This window comes from Bombina bombina, chromosome 2 (genome assembly GCF_027579735.1).
Source record: "Bombina bombina isolate aBomBom1 chromosome 2, aBomBom1.pri, whole genome shotgun sequence".
NCBI lineage: Eukaryota > Metazoa > Chordata > Amphibia > Anura > Bombinatoridae > Bombina > Bombina bombina.
In genome coordinates, this window is record NC_069500.1 from 237800728 (window position 1) to 237819110 (window position 18383).

Sequence of the window (18383 nt, forward strand, 5' to 3'; positions counted from 1 at the left end):
AAAAGCCTGATCCTTCATCCTCAGGAGCAGTTTCAGTTTGGAGACCATCTCCAGTCTGGAATAAATCCAAGCCAGCTAGAAAGGCAAAGCCTGCTTCTAAGTCCACATGAAGGTGCGGCCCTCATTCCAGCTCAGCTGGTAGGGGGCAGGTTACGTTTTTTCAAGGAAATTTGGATCAATTCTGTTCACAATCTTTGGATTCAGAGCATTGTTTCAGAAGGGTACAGAATTGGTTTCAAGTTGAGACCTCCTGCAAAGAGATTTTTTCTTTCCCGTGTCCCAGTAAATCCAGTAAAAGCTCAAGCATTTCTGAAATGTGTTTCAGATCTAGAGTTGACTGGAGTAATTATGCCAGTTCCAGTTCCGGAACAGGGGATGGGGTTTTATTCAAATCTCTTCATTGTACCAAAGAAGGAGAATTCTTTCAGACCAGTTCTGGATCTAAAAATATTGAATCGTTATGTAAGGATACCAACGTTCAAGATGGTAACTGTAAGGACTATCTTACCTTTTGTTCAGCAAGGGAATTATATGTCCACGATAGATTTACAGGATGCATATCTGCATATTCCGATTCATCCAGATCATTATCAGTTCCTGAGATTCTCGTTTCTGGACAAGCATTACCAATTTGTGGCTCTGCCGTTTGGCCTAGCTACAGCTCCAAGAATTTTTACAAAGGTTCTCGGTGCCCTGCTGTCTGTAATCAGAGAACAGGGTATTGTGGTATTTCCTTATTTGGACGATATCTTGGTACTTGCTCAGTCTTTACATTTAGCAGAATCTCATACGAATCGACTTGTGTTGTTTCTTCAAGATCATGGTTGGAGGATCAATTTACCAAAAAGTTCTTTGATTCCTCAGACAAGGGTAACCTTTCTGGGTTTCCAGATGGATTCAGTGTCCATGACTCTGTCTTTAACAGACAAGAGACGTCTAAAGTTGATTACAGCTTGTCGAAACCTTCAGTCACAATCATTCCCTTCGGTAGCCTTATGCATGGAAATTCTAGGTCTTATGACTGCTGCATCGGACGCGATCCCCTTTGCTCGTTTTCACATGCGACCTCTTCAGCTCTGTATGCTGAAGCAATGGTGCAAGGATTACACGAAGATATCTCAATTAATATCTTTAAAACCGATTGTTCGACACTCTCTAACATGGTGGACAGATCACCATCGTTTAATTCAGGGGGCTTTTTTTGTGCTTCCGACCTGGACTGTAATTTCAACAGATGCAAGTCTCACAGGTTGGGGAGCTGTGTGGGGATCTCTGACGGCACAAGGAGTTTGGGAATCTCAGGAGGTGAGATTACCGATCAATATATTGGAACTCCGTGCAATTTTCAGAGCTCTTCAGTTTTGGCCTCTTCTGAAGAGAGAATCGTTCATTTGTTTTCAGACAGACAATGTCACAACTGTGGCATACATCAATCATCAAGGAGGGACTCACAGTCCTCTGGCTATGAAAGAAGTATCTCGAATTTTGGTTTGGGCGGAATCCAGCTCCTGTCTAATCTCTGCGGTTCATATCCCAGGTGTAGACAATTGGGAAGCGGATTATCTCAGTCGCCAAACGTTGCATCCGGGCGAATGGTCTCTTCACCCAGAGGTATTTCTTCAGATTGTTCAAGTGTGGGAACTTCCAGAAATAGATCTGATGGCGTCCCATCTAAACAAGAAACTTCCCAGGTATCTGTCCAGATCCCGGGATCCTCAGGCGGAGGCAGTGGATGCATTATCACTTCCTTGGAAGTATCATCCTGCCTATATCTTTCCGCCTCTAGTTCTTCTTCCAAGAGTAATCTCCAAGATTCTGAAGGAATGCTCGTTTGTTCTGCTGGTAGCTCCGGCATGGCCTCACAGGTTTTGGTATGCGGATCTTGTCCGGATGGCCTCTTGCCAACCGTGGACTCTTCCGTTAAGACCAGACCTTCTGTCACAAGGCCCTTTTTTCCATCAGGATCTGAAATCCTTAAATTTAAAGGTATGGAGATTGAACGCTTGATTCTTGGTCAAAGAGGTTTCTCTGACTCTGTGATTAATACTATGTTACAGGCTCGTAAATCTGTATCTCGAGAGATATATTATAGAGTCTGGAAGACTTATATTTCTTGGTGTCTTTCTCATCATTTTTCCTGGCATTCTTTTAGAATACCGAGAATTTTACAGTTCCTTCAGGATGGTTTAGATAAGGGTTTGTCCGCAAGTTCTTTGAAAGGACAAATCTCTGCTCTTTCTGTTCTTTTTCACAGAAAGATTGCTATTCTTCCTGATATTCATTGTTTTGTACAAGCGTTGGTTCGTATAAAACCTGTCATTAAGTCAATTTCTCCTCCTTGGAGTTTGAATTTGGTTCTGGGAGCTCTTCAAGCTCCTCCGTTTGAACCTATGCATTCATTGGACATTAAATTACTTTCTTGGAAAGTTTTGTTCCTTTTGGCCATCTCTTCTGCCAGAAGAGTTTCTGAATTATCTGCTCTTTCTTGTGAGTCTCCTTTTCTGATTTTTCATCAGGATAAGGCGGTGTTGCGAACTTCTTTTGAATTTTTACCTAAAGTTGTGAATTCCAACAACATTAGTAGAGAAATTGTGGTTCCTTCATTATGTCCTAATCCTAAGAATTCTAAGGAGAAATCGTTGCATTCTTTGGATGTTGTTAGAGCTTTGAAATATTATGTTGAAGCTACGAAATCTTTTCGTAAGACTTCTAGTCTATTTGTTATCTTTTCCGGTTCTAGAAAAGGCCAGAAAGCTTCTGCCATTTCTTTGGCATCTTGGTTGAAATCTTTAATTCATCTTGCCTATGTTGAGTCGGGTAAAACTCCGCCTCAGAGAATTACAGCTCATTCTACTAGGTCAGTTTCTACTTCCTGGGCGTTTAGGAATGAAGCTTCGGTTGACCAGATCTGCAAAGCAGCAACTTGGTCCTCTTTGCATACTTTTACTAAATTCTACCATTTTGATGTATTTTCTTCTTCTGAAGCAGTTTTTGGTAGAAAAGTACTTCAGGCAGCGGTTTCAGTTTGAATCTTCTGCTTATGTTTTTCGTTAAACTTTATTTTGGGTGTGGATTATTTTCAGCAGGAATTGGCTGTCTTTATTTTATCCCTCCCTCTCTAGTGACTCTTGTGTGGAAAGATCCACTTCTTGGGTAGTCATTATCCCATACGTCACTAGCTCATGGACTCTTGCTAATTACATGAAAGAAAACATAATTTATGTAAGAACTTACCTGATAAATTCATTTCTTTCATATTAGCAAGAGTCCATGAGGCCCGCCCTTTTTTTGTGGTGGTTATGATTTTGTATAAAGCACAATTATTCCAATTCCTTATTTTATATGCTTTCGCACTTTTTTATCACCCCACTTCTTGGCTATTCGTTAAACTGAATTGTGGGTGTGGTGAGGGGTGTATTTATAGGCATTTTGAGGTTTGGGAAACTTTGCCCCTCCTGGTAGGAATGTATATCCCATACGTCACTAGCTCATGGACTCTTGCTAATATGAAAGAAATGAATTTATCAGGTAAGTTCTTACATAAATTATGTTTTTGCCAGAAAAAGTGCCAAAAAAAGCTCAGCTTCTAATAAGTCAGAGACCTCCTAGGAGCACCTTGAAAACCAGAACAAACAGTCCAAGATGCCAAATCCCAATCCCAAATTGGCATGAAGGGATGGGCCCCAACCTGGGGTCAGGTGGGGGGCAGACTGTTGTTTTTTTTTTTTGGAAGTTTGGGCTCAGTCTGTCCAAGAACAATGGGTTCTGGACATAGTTTTCGGGAGTTAGAAGATAGGATCCTCCTTTCAAGAGTTCCAGGAAATCCGGTAAAGGGAGGGACTTTCTAATGATGTGTAGAAGATCTAATATCCATGGGGGTTGTCGTACCAGTTCCTCTCAGAGAGGAAAGGGTTTTTATTCCAACCTGTTCATTGTTCTAAAGAAGGAAGATTCCTTTCATCCAATTCTGGATCTCAAGTGTGTAATCAGGTTCTTGAAGGTCTTTCAAGATGGAAACTATCAGATATATTCTTCCTCTGGTTCAGGAGGGTCAATTTATGACCACTATAGACTTAAAGGATGTGTATCTTCATGTTCCCATACACAAGGAACATCATCAATTCCTGCAGTTTGCTTTTCTGGACAGACATTATTAGTTTGTAGCTCTGCCCTTTGGCCTAGCTATGGCTCTGAGGATTTTTGCAAAATCCTGGCAGTGATCATATTGCAGGGAATTTCTGTGGCACCTTACCTGGATGATATCTTTGCTCAGGCACCATCTTTTCATTTAGCAAAATCTCATATGGAGTCTCTACTCTTGTGTCTACCAATTTGGAAAAGAGCTTGCTTGTGCCAAGCACAAGGGTGTGTTTTCTAGGAACTGTAAGAATTCAGTTTGTTTGATCATTTCTCTCACGGATCAGCGGAGGGAAAAGTTTCAATTGGCCTGTCGTTTTCTGCAGTCTACCTCTCAGCCTTCAGTGGCTCATTGCATGGAGGTGGTCCGTCTCATGGTGGTCGGCATCGGATGCTATTCTGTTTGCCCGCTATAATCTGAGACCTCTACAGTTATGCATGCTCAACAATGGAATGGGAATCATGCAGACTTGTCTCAGGTCATTCATCTGGACCCTGGGACAAGAGAATCTCTCTCTTGGTGGCTTTGCACAGAACCAATTCTTCTGGGCAGATCTTTTCTTCTTCCCTTATAGGAGATAATAACAACTGACGCGAGTCTGAGGGTCTGCGGAGCTTTTTGGAGTTCTCTGAGGGCTCAGAGAACCTGGAGTTTAAAGGAAACTACTCTTCCTATCAACGGCCTAGAGCTGAGAGCAATTCTCAGTGTTTTTCTGGCTTGGCCTCAGTTACGTACCGTCCCCTTTATTTGCTTTCAGTCGTACAACATCACAACAGTAGCTTACATCAATCATCAGGGCAGAAATGTCTACTCCTCCGTGGCGGTTACCTCTGAGACTGGACCTTTTAGGGTCTGTTATTTTATCAAAATCTAGAATCTCTGAGGTTCACTGCGTGGACATTGAATGCTTAGTTTTGCCTCAGAGAGGATTCTCTGAGTCTGTTATTGATACTTTGGTTTAAGCTAGGAAGCCGATTACTAAGCGTATATATGTCACAAAGTGTGGAGAACTTATCTATCTAAGTGTGAAGATAGGAGGTTCTTCTGCCATAGGGTTCAGATTCGGCAGATCCTTCAGTTTCTTTAGGATGGTCTGGAGAAGGGTTTGTCTGCTAGTTCTCTTAAGGGGCAGATTTTTGCTCTTTCCGGTTTGTTACATAAAAGGCTGGCTAGGTTGCCAGATGTTAGTCTCTGAGTTATCTGCTCTGCAATGTGATCCCTCTTACTTGATGTTTCATTGGGATAAGGCTGTTTTGCGCACTAAGGTGGATTTCCTACCTAAGGTGGTGTCCACGCATAATATCAATCAGGAAATAGGTGTTCCTAGTCTTTGTACTAATCCTCCTCCTTCTAAGGAAAGGTTATTACATAATTTGGATGTGGTTAGCGCCATGAAGTTCTATATTCATGCTGTTCCGTTGTTCTTCTTCCTTCTTTGTTCTGTATTCTGATAAGTGCAAGGGGCAGAGGGCCACTGCTGTTACCTTATATTTTTGTCTTAGAAGTGTTATTCGTATGGTGTATTTGGAGGCAGGTCAGCAGCCTCCTTCTTAAATGACGGCTCATTCTACTCGTGATGTTTCTTCCATCCTGGGCCTTTAAGAATGAGTCTTCAGTGGAACCGATTTGTAAGGTGGCTACTTGGTCTTTGGACTCTCACTGCCATTAGAAAGAAAACATAATTTATACTTACCTAATAAATTATTTTCTTTCTTGGCAGTAAGAGTCCACGAGCCCGCCCCAATATATTGGTAGTGGCGGCAGTCATTTGGCACCTTAATACCCGTTTTGTCTCTCTACCTTTCTTTATCCTCAGCTTGAACTACTGAGAGGGTGGAGAGTTGGGGGTGTATTTGCCTCCTCCTGGTGACCTGGTGAAGTATTTTCCCATAGGCAAATGAGTAGATTCATGGACTCTAACTGCCAAGGAATAAAATAATTTATGAGGTAAGCATAAATTATGTTATTCATACATTTTGGACTAAAAATTTTGCGCATCTTTGTTTAGTGTCCTTATTTTCTTTTGCTTATGCCTGACACATCATTGGAGATCAATATAATTCTACGACAATCCACTGAATGTGCACTAATTTCAAGGTTTTATTATGTTCTGTCATCATAAACCAGTGCTGACATTAGATAAAAACATTTTTCTTGTTAATGTTATTCTTGTTGTGTTGGGTATCTTGTAATTTTTTTTATAAAACACATACACACACACAAACACACACACACACATATATATATATATATATATATATATATATATATATATATATATATATATATATATATACAGATATCATAATTTTTTTTTAAATGAATTTTCCTGTAAGTGTCCAAATCTGTTTTGTTTCCTTCACCATATCTTAAAGAGACAGTCTACACCAGAATTTTTATTGTTTTAAAAGATAGATAATCCCTTTATTACCCATTCCCCAGTATTGCATAACAGGTATATTAATATACGTTTTATCTCTGTGATTATCTTCTATCTAAGCCTTTGCAAACTGCCCCCTTATTTCAGTTCTTTTGGCAGACTTGAATTTTAGCCAATCAGTGGTGACTCCTAGGTAACTCAGCGTGTGTGAGCACAGTGTTATCTATATGACACACATGATCTAACACCCTCTAGTGGTGAAAAACTGTTAAAATGCATTCAGATAAGAGGCGGTCTTCAAGGTCTAAGAAATTAGCATAAAAACCTCCTAGGTTTAGCTTTCAACTAAGAATACCAAGCAAAATTGGTGATAAAAGTAAATTGAAAAGTTGTTTAAAATTGCATTCCCTATCTGAATCATGAAAGTTTATTTTAGACTAGACTGTCCCTTTAAAGTAAAAAAATAACTAGATATTAACATTCAAATAACTTGGCTCATAACTCTGGTTATTGCTTACCAGTGATACCCTTCTTTTTAGGGAACTGGAACTTGCTTATGCTTCTGTTTATATACCCTTGAGATAGTCTGTATAATCCACTTTGAAATTGTGTGACCCTGTTAGAAACCTCTAGGAATGACAAATACATTATCTGTCTTACAGTATGACAAAAGTCTATAAGCATTAAACTATATTCAAATGTAGAAACAGTCTTCCCAGGGCTACTGACTCCTCTGGGTGAAAAATGATAAAACAATATCTTGACTTCTGTGGAAAACTGAAACCACTTTAGGTAAAAACTCAGTAACAGTCCATAAAAAGCTTACTGATGAACAACTAAGAAAGGCTCTTTAACAGACAACGCATGAAGCTCAGACTCTCATCTGCCCAAATTGATGGCCTTCAATGTGAGAAACAATAATAAAATGTTCTGAATAGGTTAGAAAGGAGAATCCAAACCAAAGAAGGATTCCATGAAGGTAACATTTTTCTAGGTTAAGGTGGGGATATGAACAGGCCATAAAGGACTGGGTGACTGGAGGCTTTTGAACCCATCTAATCCCTGAGATTGCAGAAATGCTGAAACCTAAACTCTTAAAGTTATGGATGCAAGACCTTGACTGTAATCATCATGTAAAAGTGGTCAGTGAAGCATTATGTCAGGTCATCTAGACAGAAAAAGTATTGCAGATTGTGTAATAAGCACTAGATGTAGTTTTTTCCTTGTCTGCAAAGTGTATTGGTGTTGAAATCTCCATCTGTTTAAACCGAGACTTCAGCAGCCAAGTCATCAGTCTGAAATGCCATGAGTCTCATGTTGAATTAACACTCTCAGATAGATTACAAGTTTTACGTTATGACTCAAAAAGCATCTTTATGGGCCATAACGATGCTTTTTCCCTACTGCTGCTATTACAAGTCTTGTCAGAATAGCTGTACCGTACACATTTTTGGTAGTCACGCAACGTCAGTACCGCCAATAAAATGGGAGTTCAATCCTTTTGGCTGATTAGATTAGCCAATAGGATTAAAGCTCAATCTTATTGGCTGATTGGATCAGCCAATATTTTTTCACCTTTAATTACTATTGGCTGATAGAATTCTATCAGCCAATAGGAATTCAAGGGACGCCATCTTTGATGACGTCCCTTAAAGGGAATCTTCAGTGTACGGCTAAGACCGTATGAAGAGGATGCTCCGCGCCGGATGTCTTGAAGATGAACACGCTCCGCGCCGGATGGATGAAGATAGAAGATGCTGTCTGGATGAAGACTTCAGGCCGCTTCGATGAGGACTTCTGCCCGCTTGGATGAGGACTTTGCCAGCTGGATGAGGATGGATGTCTGGTCTTCCAAAACTGTAAGTGGATCGTCGGGGGTTAGTGTTAGTTTTTTTTTTAAGGGTTTTTTGGGTGGGTTTTATTTTTAGATTAGGGTTTGGGCAATGTAAAAGAGCTAAATGCCCTTTTAAGGGCAATACCCATCCAAATGCCATTTTCAGGGCAATGGTTAGCGTAGGTTTATTTAGATAGGTTTTTATTTGGGGGATTTGGTTGTGTGGGTAGTGGGTTTTACTGTTGGGGGGGGTTGTTTGTATTTTTTTTTACAGGTAAAAGTGCAGATTTCTTTGGGGCAATGCCCGGCAAAAGGCCCTTTTTTAAGGGCCATTGGCAGTTTAGTGTAGGCTAGGGTTTTTTTTTTTGGGGGGGGGGGGTTATTTTGATAGGGCTATTAGATTAGGAGTAATTCGTTTTTAATTTTTGATAATTTCTTTTTTTATTTTGTGTAATTTAGTGTTTTTTTTGTAATTTACATAATTGTATTTTATTAATTTATTTAATTTTATTGTAATGTTAGATGTTAGTGTAACTCAGGTTAGGTTTTATTTTACAGGTAAATTTGTATTTATTTTAACTAGGTAGTTAGTAAATAGTTAATAACTATTTACTAAATAGTCTACCTAGTTAAAATAAATACAAACTTACCTGTGAAATAAAAATTATTTATTAGATATATTGTAGCTAGCTTAGGGTTTATTTTACAGGTAAGTAAGTATTTTTAAATAAGAATTATTTAGTTATTAATAGTAAGTTTTAGTTATAATTATTTTAATTATGTTAAAGCTAGTGGGGTTAGGGTTACGTTAGGTGTTAATATATTTATTTAGTGTTAGTGATGTGGGAAGCCAGAGGTTTAGGGGTTAATAACTTTATTATAGTGCCGGCGGCAATATTGGGGGCGGCAGATTAGGGGTTAATAAGTGTAGGTAGGTGGCGGCGACGACGTTGGGGCGGCAGATTAGAGGTTAATAAATTTATGTAGATGGCGGTGACGTTGGGGGAGGCAGATTAAGGGTTAATAAATTTATGAAGGTGGCGACAACATTGGGAGCGGCAGATTAGGGGTTGATAAGTGTAATGTAGGTGGCAGTGATGTTAGGAGCGGCAGATTAGGGGTGTTTAGACTCAGGGTTTATGTTAGGGTGTTAGGTTTAAGCATACATATTTTTTCCCCGTAGACATCAATGGGGCTGCGTTACGGAGCTTTTCATTCCGCGATCGCAGGTGTCAGGGCACAGGTAAATACATATTTATATATATATGTATGTCAGTAGGACAGGGAAATGTGTTTATGTATGAAACCATATTTTTATCAGATATTACTGGAATAAGGTTTAAATTCTGATGTCAGGATTTGATTTGCAAAACCCCCACAAGTTTGAATAAACATTTCAGGACTAAACTACAGACAGGATGTCTCCAAAGGCTTGACACTAAAGCATTTGCTCACTAGATGAAAATACAAACATGTTTTACCATAATTGAGAGTTAACATAGCCTTTGAAGCCCACTTCCTGCTATAGAAAAAAACAGCATTTTGATGCATAGATCAGGATACCATTTGTTTTTCAAAGTCGAAATGTGTGATAAACTCCCTACTCCTCACAGAGGAACCTGTTAGTCTAGTTTCAAATGACATGTTTTGTGAGAATGTCAGCATTACTCTCAGGTACAAAAAGACCCCATGTGGTGAGTAAAAGACGAAGAGTCTGGGGAGGGTAACACAGAGAAAACACATGGCTCACAATGAAATTTTAAAACATCTATGTTATAGGCAAGTAGAATACACTTCAGCATTATAAGAGAATATATATATTTTTAATGGATATATGACGGTCTTTTATATGATAATAAATTTAAACACATGAATATATATTGAAATTAAACACATTATATTAAATAGATAATTGCTGCATGGGATATTTATATAGGAAATAAATTCAGAATTAGTATATAATAACCATTTTAATCCCAAATTTGAAGTGCATATATACAACATAAATTTTCTATTTTTCAGATGGATCATAGAGGAGTGCATTCAGGCAGAACTATTGAAACTATTGAAAATGTGAATGTGTATTTGGATAGAAATGCCAGGATACTGATAAAATTGTAATGCATTTTAAGCTAATAATTAGCAGTATTAAATTGCCTTAATACAATACAATGTTAATAATATAACATATTTGGTATCAGAATAATCAGAAAAATAATCTAATACTACCCATCTATAATTGGGGTTATATATGATTAATGCAGAGAGTGTAATCTGATTAAATAACCATTTTATGAGAATTCTTAACTTGTTAAAAATGCTTAGAAATTTTAAAGGTGAATTTGTTTTGTCTGTATATCTGCTGCCACCTAAGGGCCAATACCGGTAGGACAGTTAAGGGAATTTAACTGTTCAAAAGATGCGTTGCCATGGTAAACATGCTCAACTCCGTTAAGGGCCAATCCAATCAGGTATTCAAAATACCCAATCAAAAGAGACAAGGAGGGCCACCCATAATTTACCCATGATGGAAAACTAATATAAAGTGAATGCAATATAGAGAAGGACAGATTTTCTGCTGAAGCTAAAACTTGTAACTGGTTCCTGCTGGGCGTGAAATACCATTTACTCAAGCAAAGCTAATCTACCTTTCTTATTGATTGCGATATACACTTATTGGTGATCTGAGGTAAAATAGTTCCTATTAAGGAATATTGGATATCGATTGCTCTTTACCCTGGTAACGTATTCAAGGTTATTGGTAAGACTATTAGTTAAATTCTAAGTCACTGCAGTTTAAAGTACAGTTGAAAGATTTAAAGAAGCAGTTTGTATTTCAAGTTAATATTTCATAAGCCTAGGTATTGTTTAAATTTGTATCTGGTAGGCTAAGTGATTTATCTGTGAAAGTTCTGGTGTTTTAAATCAATATTGTATTAGGATAAATTGCAGTTAAATAGCATAATATATATATTATCCTATTGTTTATAAGCACTGTTTAGGATTGTATTGCTTGGATGTTAAAAGTTAAAGGCTGATTTGTGAAGGTAAATTTTTCTGGGCTTTGTAAGAAGGATAGCATATCTTAATAGTCGGTTTTAACGTATATAATATTGTGTCATATTCTGGTATTGCAAATATATTTCAAAATGTTCATGAATATTAACTAAATAAAAGAATTCAGGTATTTATATTAATTGTATGGTTTCTAGTAGATGCATGTTGGTTAAGGGTTTCTATTTTTAAGGATAATTATTAAATATATTGTGTTATAACCCTGCCATAAGCTGATATATTATTTGGAGAGCACTACTTAGATTTTCATAAATATACTGACACACGTGTGAGGCTAGGCTCTCCCCATTGATGTCTATGGGGAAATTGTGCACGAGCACGTCAAAACACCGCTTGTATTTATGTGACGTATAAAGCTCAACACAACCATGTCGCCCGCACAAGCCGTTTTTTTTGCAAACCTGTAATAGCAGCGCTATGAAAGGTGAGCGGTGAAAATAACATACAAGTAATTAGCGAGCCATCCATAACGCAAAACTCGTAATCTGGCTGTTTGTAGGTTAATTCTTATTTGAACTTCTAAAATCCTGCTTTAACATTCTGTACTCCTGGGAGGTGGACTGCTGTAAGATTTTGCAGATTCTTCTATGCCCATGCAAATATTGGTGACACCTCCCTGAGAACCTGTAGGCTTTGTGTACCTCCCTTACGTTGGATAGGACCCGGCAGTCCTGTTGTTTGTCATTATCCTCACTTGCTTTCCTCTTAACAGATTTTCTAATATTGACAGTGCTTGAAAAATGGCCCATATTTCCAGAAGATTTGACGATCGGGTCTGACTTTCCTTCTCCCACATCCCCTGAGCATAGGACCCCTGACACACAGCACCCCTGCCATGCTTGCTGGAATCTGTCTGTAGAGAATACCAATCTGATTCTATCAGAGGAAGACCCCTGGAGAGATTTGACACCTTCACCAAGACCCCTCTTGAGTTTCACCGGAAAAGGAATTAACTGAGAGATCCAGATGTCTTTGATGACATAGAAGAAAGTGAAATAGAAAAGACTGCATTCTCCATCTTGCCCATTTCACCATGTGGATGATTGAGGACATGAGGCCCAACATCATCATCCAAAGACAGGTGGTGATCAGTCTGTACAATGGAAGCCTTCTGAAAAACCCCTGTAGAAAGTGAATCCTGAGCTGGGGTATAGATACCAGGCCTTTACTTTGTGGGATTGAGCTTCCAAGAAGACTATTGACTGGGTAGGCTCCAATTGACTTTTCTGGAAGTTAACAAGCCAGCCTTGTTGTTGAGGAAACTGAAGCAGCTTATCTCTGTGTAGATGTGCTTGTGGAACTGAATCTACACCCAGCTGAATGTTGTCTAATGGATGACTAAAAGATCCCTGATTCGAAGTTCATCACCAAGGGAATCAATATCTTAGTAAAAAATCAAAGGACTGCTGAAATGACAAAAGGAAGTGCAGGAAACTGGAAGTGTCGATCTCCTATGACAAACATCAGATACTTACTGTGAGCTTCTGTGATGGGAACAAGGAAGTAAACCTTGCCAATGAGGTAAGAATTCAGCTTCAGAAGGTCCAGAACAGGTCTCCACCCTTCTTTCTGACCACAAATAGAGAGGAGTAGAATCATTGATCTTGCTGAGACCCTGGAACCCTCTTAATGACTTCTACCGCTTACAAAATGCTGAATTGCTTCCAACTTCATTACATCCTTTGGGATTGGTGACTTTAACAAGCAAGGATTTCACTTTGAACTCTAAATGATATCCTGTTTACTGGAGCTGCAAAACTCAGCTGTCTTGAATAGTGTCTGCTTAAATTTCTCTGGAGAGTCACCCCCCTATTAGAGGCATCTGGATAGGCAAACCACCATTGCTTCCTGGACTGATTAGTCTGGTCGGATATTCCACACCCTCTTCTCTGTTTTTACAACTGCGACTTCTAGTTCTTGGATTGAAAGGCATCCCTCCTAGGGAAAGACTTGAAAGCTTGGTATTGGCACATCTGCCTTTGATTATAAGAAGGAAACGTACAATATTTATGAGCCTGGGGTAAAAAGGAACTCTTAACCCCAGAACATTTGGAGATCAAGAGGTCTAACTCTTTACTAAACAACATTTTTCCTTTAAATGGTAAACTCAGGATATTAATCTTGGAACTGGTATCTGCATTTTAATGGTGTAACCATAATGTCAGTCTAACTAGGTTGACTGTAATCATAGATTTGGCATTCAACTCTAGCATCTCTGTAGCAGCAACAAAACAATAGGAAGTGACTATCTTTAAATCTGAAAGAAAATGTATAAAGTTTTGATTTTCAGGAGATGAGTGTAATACATTAGTAGACCAAACATCTGAGGCTTTGAGAATTTAGAACATGGCTAATCGAGGATGGAACCTAGTCGCCTGCTGTAAATATGATCCATTCTCTTATCCATAACATCTCTAAAAGAATCTGCATTATCAGTAGGAAGGAGCATGTTTTTTGACAGCCGAGAAATAGCAGCACCCATTTTTGAGAGGGTTAAAAAATTGAACATGCACGGTCTTAGGTTAAAGAAACAATTTAAATATGTTTACAGACAGCCCTAGTTGTTTCTTAAAATTACTAAGGTTAATGTCCTTAATGGCCTCAGATAAAGGAAAGTAATCGTATATCTCTGACCTGTTCATCTTCATTCCCCAAGGTCCCTTTAATAGCCTTTATAAAACCACATAGGGCAGCAGAATTATATGGGGTAGAAACATCAGGTGTAGCAGAGGCAGTTTCCCCCATTAGCAGCAGAATTACAACAGTGTAAAGTTTCTGCAGCAGCAGATTGCCCAGAAAGAGTGTGTGTGGCAGTTTATGCAACTAAGCTTCCACCATATATATGTCCAAAGCAAGCTTTACATAACTTCTTGTAAACAGTATCACAAAGTGAACAGATGGGCTTTGTCATGGGCTCAAGGCCAAAGAAAGAAAGAAAACATACAAGCATATACAAAGTATGCAAAATCACATAGATGCAAAAGTAATTCCCAGAAAAGCAGTCCATCAATGGGGGGAATTACCCTACTTTTATTCAGGTAGTCAGGGGGAGTGGTCAGCTCTGTCCTCACCCCCCCTAGATAGGGCGCTCTCACTAATTAGTATTACCAGGAGCGCCAAGATAGGGTTCTACTGTAGCCTTTTGGGTTTCTTCTTTTTTAAATATATAAAAGCTGTGAGCACTTTATCATAGACTCTTAAGAAATGTTACATTAACTACATGGATGTTAAAGTACCAGACATTAAAGTATGCAATATTTTGATATTTTTTCAGTAGAAATATGTGTAAAACTTACTTAAATAGCTTTACTTAATTAATCTGTGTGCTTGTTCTTTAATTTTATGTTCAGGTCTTTTTACAAGAAATTGTATATTACTTGAATGGAATGCTTGGATCAGCTGTAGAATATTGGATACTTCTTGGCTTTTATCTTGACAAAAATATGATTCATCAAGTGACCAACGATCTGGCATTCTATATTTGTGTTCCTTGTGAAGGTGAGTGATATTTGTAAGCAATGAACAGTGTGTTGCTGTATATAATTATTGGAATAACTAAAACATACAGTCATCTGATTACATTTTTTGCCTGTGGCTGTGTGATATGAAAATTAATTGCAAGACTATTTTTAAAGCAGGGTTTTCAACCTAGCACTAAGATTTTCCACTGCTTCTTATGTGTCCACCTTCATTTCCCAATATTTTGTAATGTTTTTGTCATGGTGGTACTTTTTAGCAGATTAATTTGAACTATTAAAGAATACTTTCTTCTGTAGCTGACTTACTTGTGTGAAAGTATAGTATGACATTTCTCTGTGGTCCCAAACAGATTCAATACCTGTTAACATTTACAACACATAGAATGCCTAGCCATGTGACTTAATCCATGCAGCTGACAACAAGCTTAGATCTTGTTGTTTGTAACTAGCTCAATTAGGTCCCCTGTGACATGACCCAGAGTAAATGTTTCTGTGTTTGTGTTGCAAGTGTAAGCAGTTTTGTATATTTTACTAAAGCATTGAACATTTGGAGATTGTTTATATCAAAATATACAATTATTAGCCCTTTAAGTGTTCCCATATTGGAAAAGTTGGACACCTTTGACTTACAGCAAATATTTGGGTAAGTGCTGTGGGTACGTATAGTGGTTCAAATCCAATATTTTTATAGTCGCTACCAGGGCTGTGCAATTATTCGCATGATGCAATTTATCGCAATAGGAGGCTACGCAATATCTGAATCACATGAGGCTGCAATTTTTTATCCAAAAAAAAAATATTTTTGAAATGGCTTCCTTAATATATCATACAAAGTTCACAGGAGATCTAGCAATGCAGTCACAAGGTAAAGCGTGCAAAGCTGTACGGTTACTGCAAACAAACAACAAATAGAACAGCAGCACTGCTTCAATGTTGCAATCTACATTTATTATAAAATAAAATACACTACATTTCAGGCATTATGCTCTTATTTATGTTAGGTACACAAATGCTCCAGTCCAACCAAGCTGCAGCACTGATCACTCCTCCAGGGAGTGGACCGGGAAGCGTCACATCAGTGTCACAGCACGTAACACTACTGCCACTACTTACCTCATGGTTTGTTGCAAAGTGGCAGTACTCTTTTCTCTGGCCTATTTACTCTACAGTGCAAACTGCAAGGGGAATAAACCACTGTTTAAACAGTTAGATGCATTTTTTATGCAAAATGTATGTTTAAAAAATATTTGAATCAAATCTCAATATTTCATTAAAAAATCATGATTTTTTTTTTCTGTATCGCACTATCTTGGGTATTGTTGGTCTGTGTTTCTTTATCATATATCTTTAACCTCTCTTCAAACCTTACTAAAATTGTAATCTTTATGTTGATTGTTCAAGAAATGTTCCTCAGTCTGTTTTACATTCTTTTGTAATATGTTATTATTGTCAATATATATTGGTTTCCAGATTTATTTTCTTTCTGGCTGTTTTTATTGCACTAGTGGTAGGAAATCACCAAGATCCAAACCCTTCCAACTATTTTTTGTTTTATAAAAAAAAATGTCCAAATTGAATGAACATCAAGTACCAAGTAAATGAGACTAATATTGATCTATGCAAATAAATTGCATCCCACACGTTAAGGGGACAGGAATGTATAAAAAGCTAACAACATGCAAAGAGATTTCCCACTGCTAAATTGTAACAACATGAATTCTAAAAGCTTTATGGTATTAAAATGTAGTTCCTAATCCACAAACAATAGCTTTGTAGGTTTTCCTAGATTTTGATTATTAAAAAAAATAAAGAATATGGGGGAAAAGGAGATGGTGTGCATTAATTAATAAAAAGATTAAGGTGCATAGTAATGCTGAGGCTGTGAGTATTTCTTTCATGTAAATGGCAAGTGACGTATGGGATATACATTCCTACCAGGAGGGGGCAAAGTTTCCCAAACCTCAAATGCCTACAAATACACCTACCACCACATATATACTTCAGTTTTACAAACTTTGCCTCCTATGAAGGTGCTGAAGTAAGTTTGTGCTTGATTTTTATTATTTCTTCTATGATAAGCGCTTCTAAGCATTCTGACGCCCAATTCCTCTCAGAGTACAGTGTTTGTCAGAGGGACATGAAGAGAGTATTGCCTGTTGATTTTTATGGTTTCACTCATGGGAAATCTTTTCAAAGGTTCTCTGTTATATGTCGTAGGAATCCTACCTCCCTTTTCAGATCGACGATATACTTTTATACCATTACCTCTGCTGATAGTTTTCAGTACTGGTTTGGCTGTCTGCTATATGTGGATGAGTGTCTTCGGTAATTATGTATCATTATTTAATAGACTCTCAGCTATGTTTGGCGCTTTATGTATTAATATAAAGTTTTAAATATATGTATTTACTTATATGTGCCATGAGTAAGGTCTATGTGTATTTCCCTTTGCAGTCTAACAGTTTCAGTATGAGAATCATGTTTAAGGAAGTTATTTAACAACATAAAAAAATAATTCTTCTTACCTGGGGTTTAGTCTTTTTTCCAATTTGACTTGTTTTTTTACTTAAAATGTGCGGGCAAATCTAGTCTTGCGAGGGCGCAAAATGCTGTCATTTATTGCGTCATTTTAGGCGCCAAAATGTTTTGGCGCCAATTTACGTCTTTAATGTCGCAAGTTTCGTCATTTCCTGCGTCTTTATTAACGTTAGTTTGTTTGGCGCGAAGTCGTGCTTGTTATGACGCAAGTTGTGTCATTTCCGGATATTGTTTGGCGTTAAAAAATTATTTTTTTTTTATTATATTACCCCACTTCCTTTATGCTCCCTGCTCTCTTTATATTCTAGAGGGCTATGATGTTTGCTTTTCTGCTTATTTAGCATATGCATTTTCTCCCATTCCTGAAACTGCTATATGAGGAAATTTGATATTTTGTTTAAATTTTCTTTTTTCTTTTACATTTTGCAAGATGTCTCAGTCTGATCCTGTCTCAGAAGCTACTTTAGGAACCATGCTGCCTGAATACAGTTCTACCAAAGCTAAGTGTATCTGTTGTAAGCAAACTGAGATTATATCACCGGCTATATTATGTTACAGTTGCCATGATAAGCTTTTGCATGCCGATAATGTTTCTGTTAGTACTAGTACAGCACCTGTTGTTTCCTCAACATCTAATGTACATGATATCCCTGTTGATATGAAAAGTTATATTGCTGATGCAATACAGAAGGCTACGTCTGCTATTCCACCTTCTAATAAACGTAAAAGGTCTTTTAAAACTTTTCATAAAACTGATGAAATTTGTGATGACCGACAACATACTAAAATATCCTCCTCTGAAGAGGATCTCTCTGCTTCAGAAGATCCTACTTCAGACATTGAAATTGATAAATCTTCTTATCTTTTTAAGCTTGATTATATTCGGCCTTTGTTGAAAGAAGTATTGGTTACTTTAGGTATTGAGGAGTCTGATCCTCT

At 37.8% G+C, this 18383-nt stretch overlaps 1 protein-coding gene across 1 annotated transcript in view; it reads left to right on the forward strand.

The window, feature by feature from the left end:
• Positions 1-18383, forward strand: part of SLF1 (SMC5-SMC6 complex localization factor 1) — a 686747-nt gene that overhangs the window by 377682 nt on the left and 290682 nt on the right. The window contains exon 12 of the mRNA XM_053701493.1: positions 14778-14925. Coding sequence (XP_053557468.1) covers positions 14778-14925 — 148 coding nt within the window. The remainder of the gene's footprint in view (positions 1-14777; positions 14926-18383) is intronic.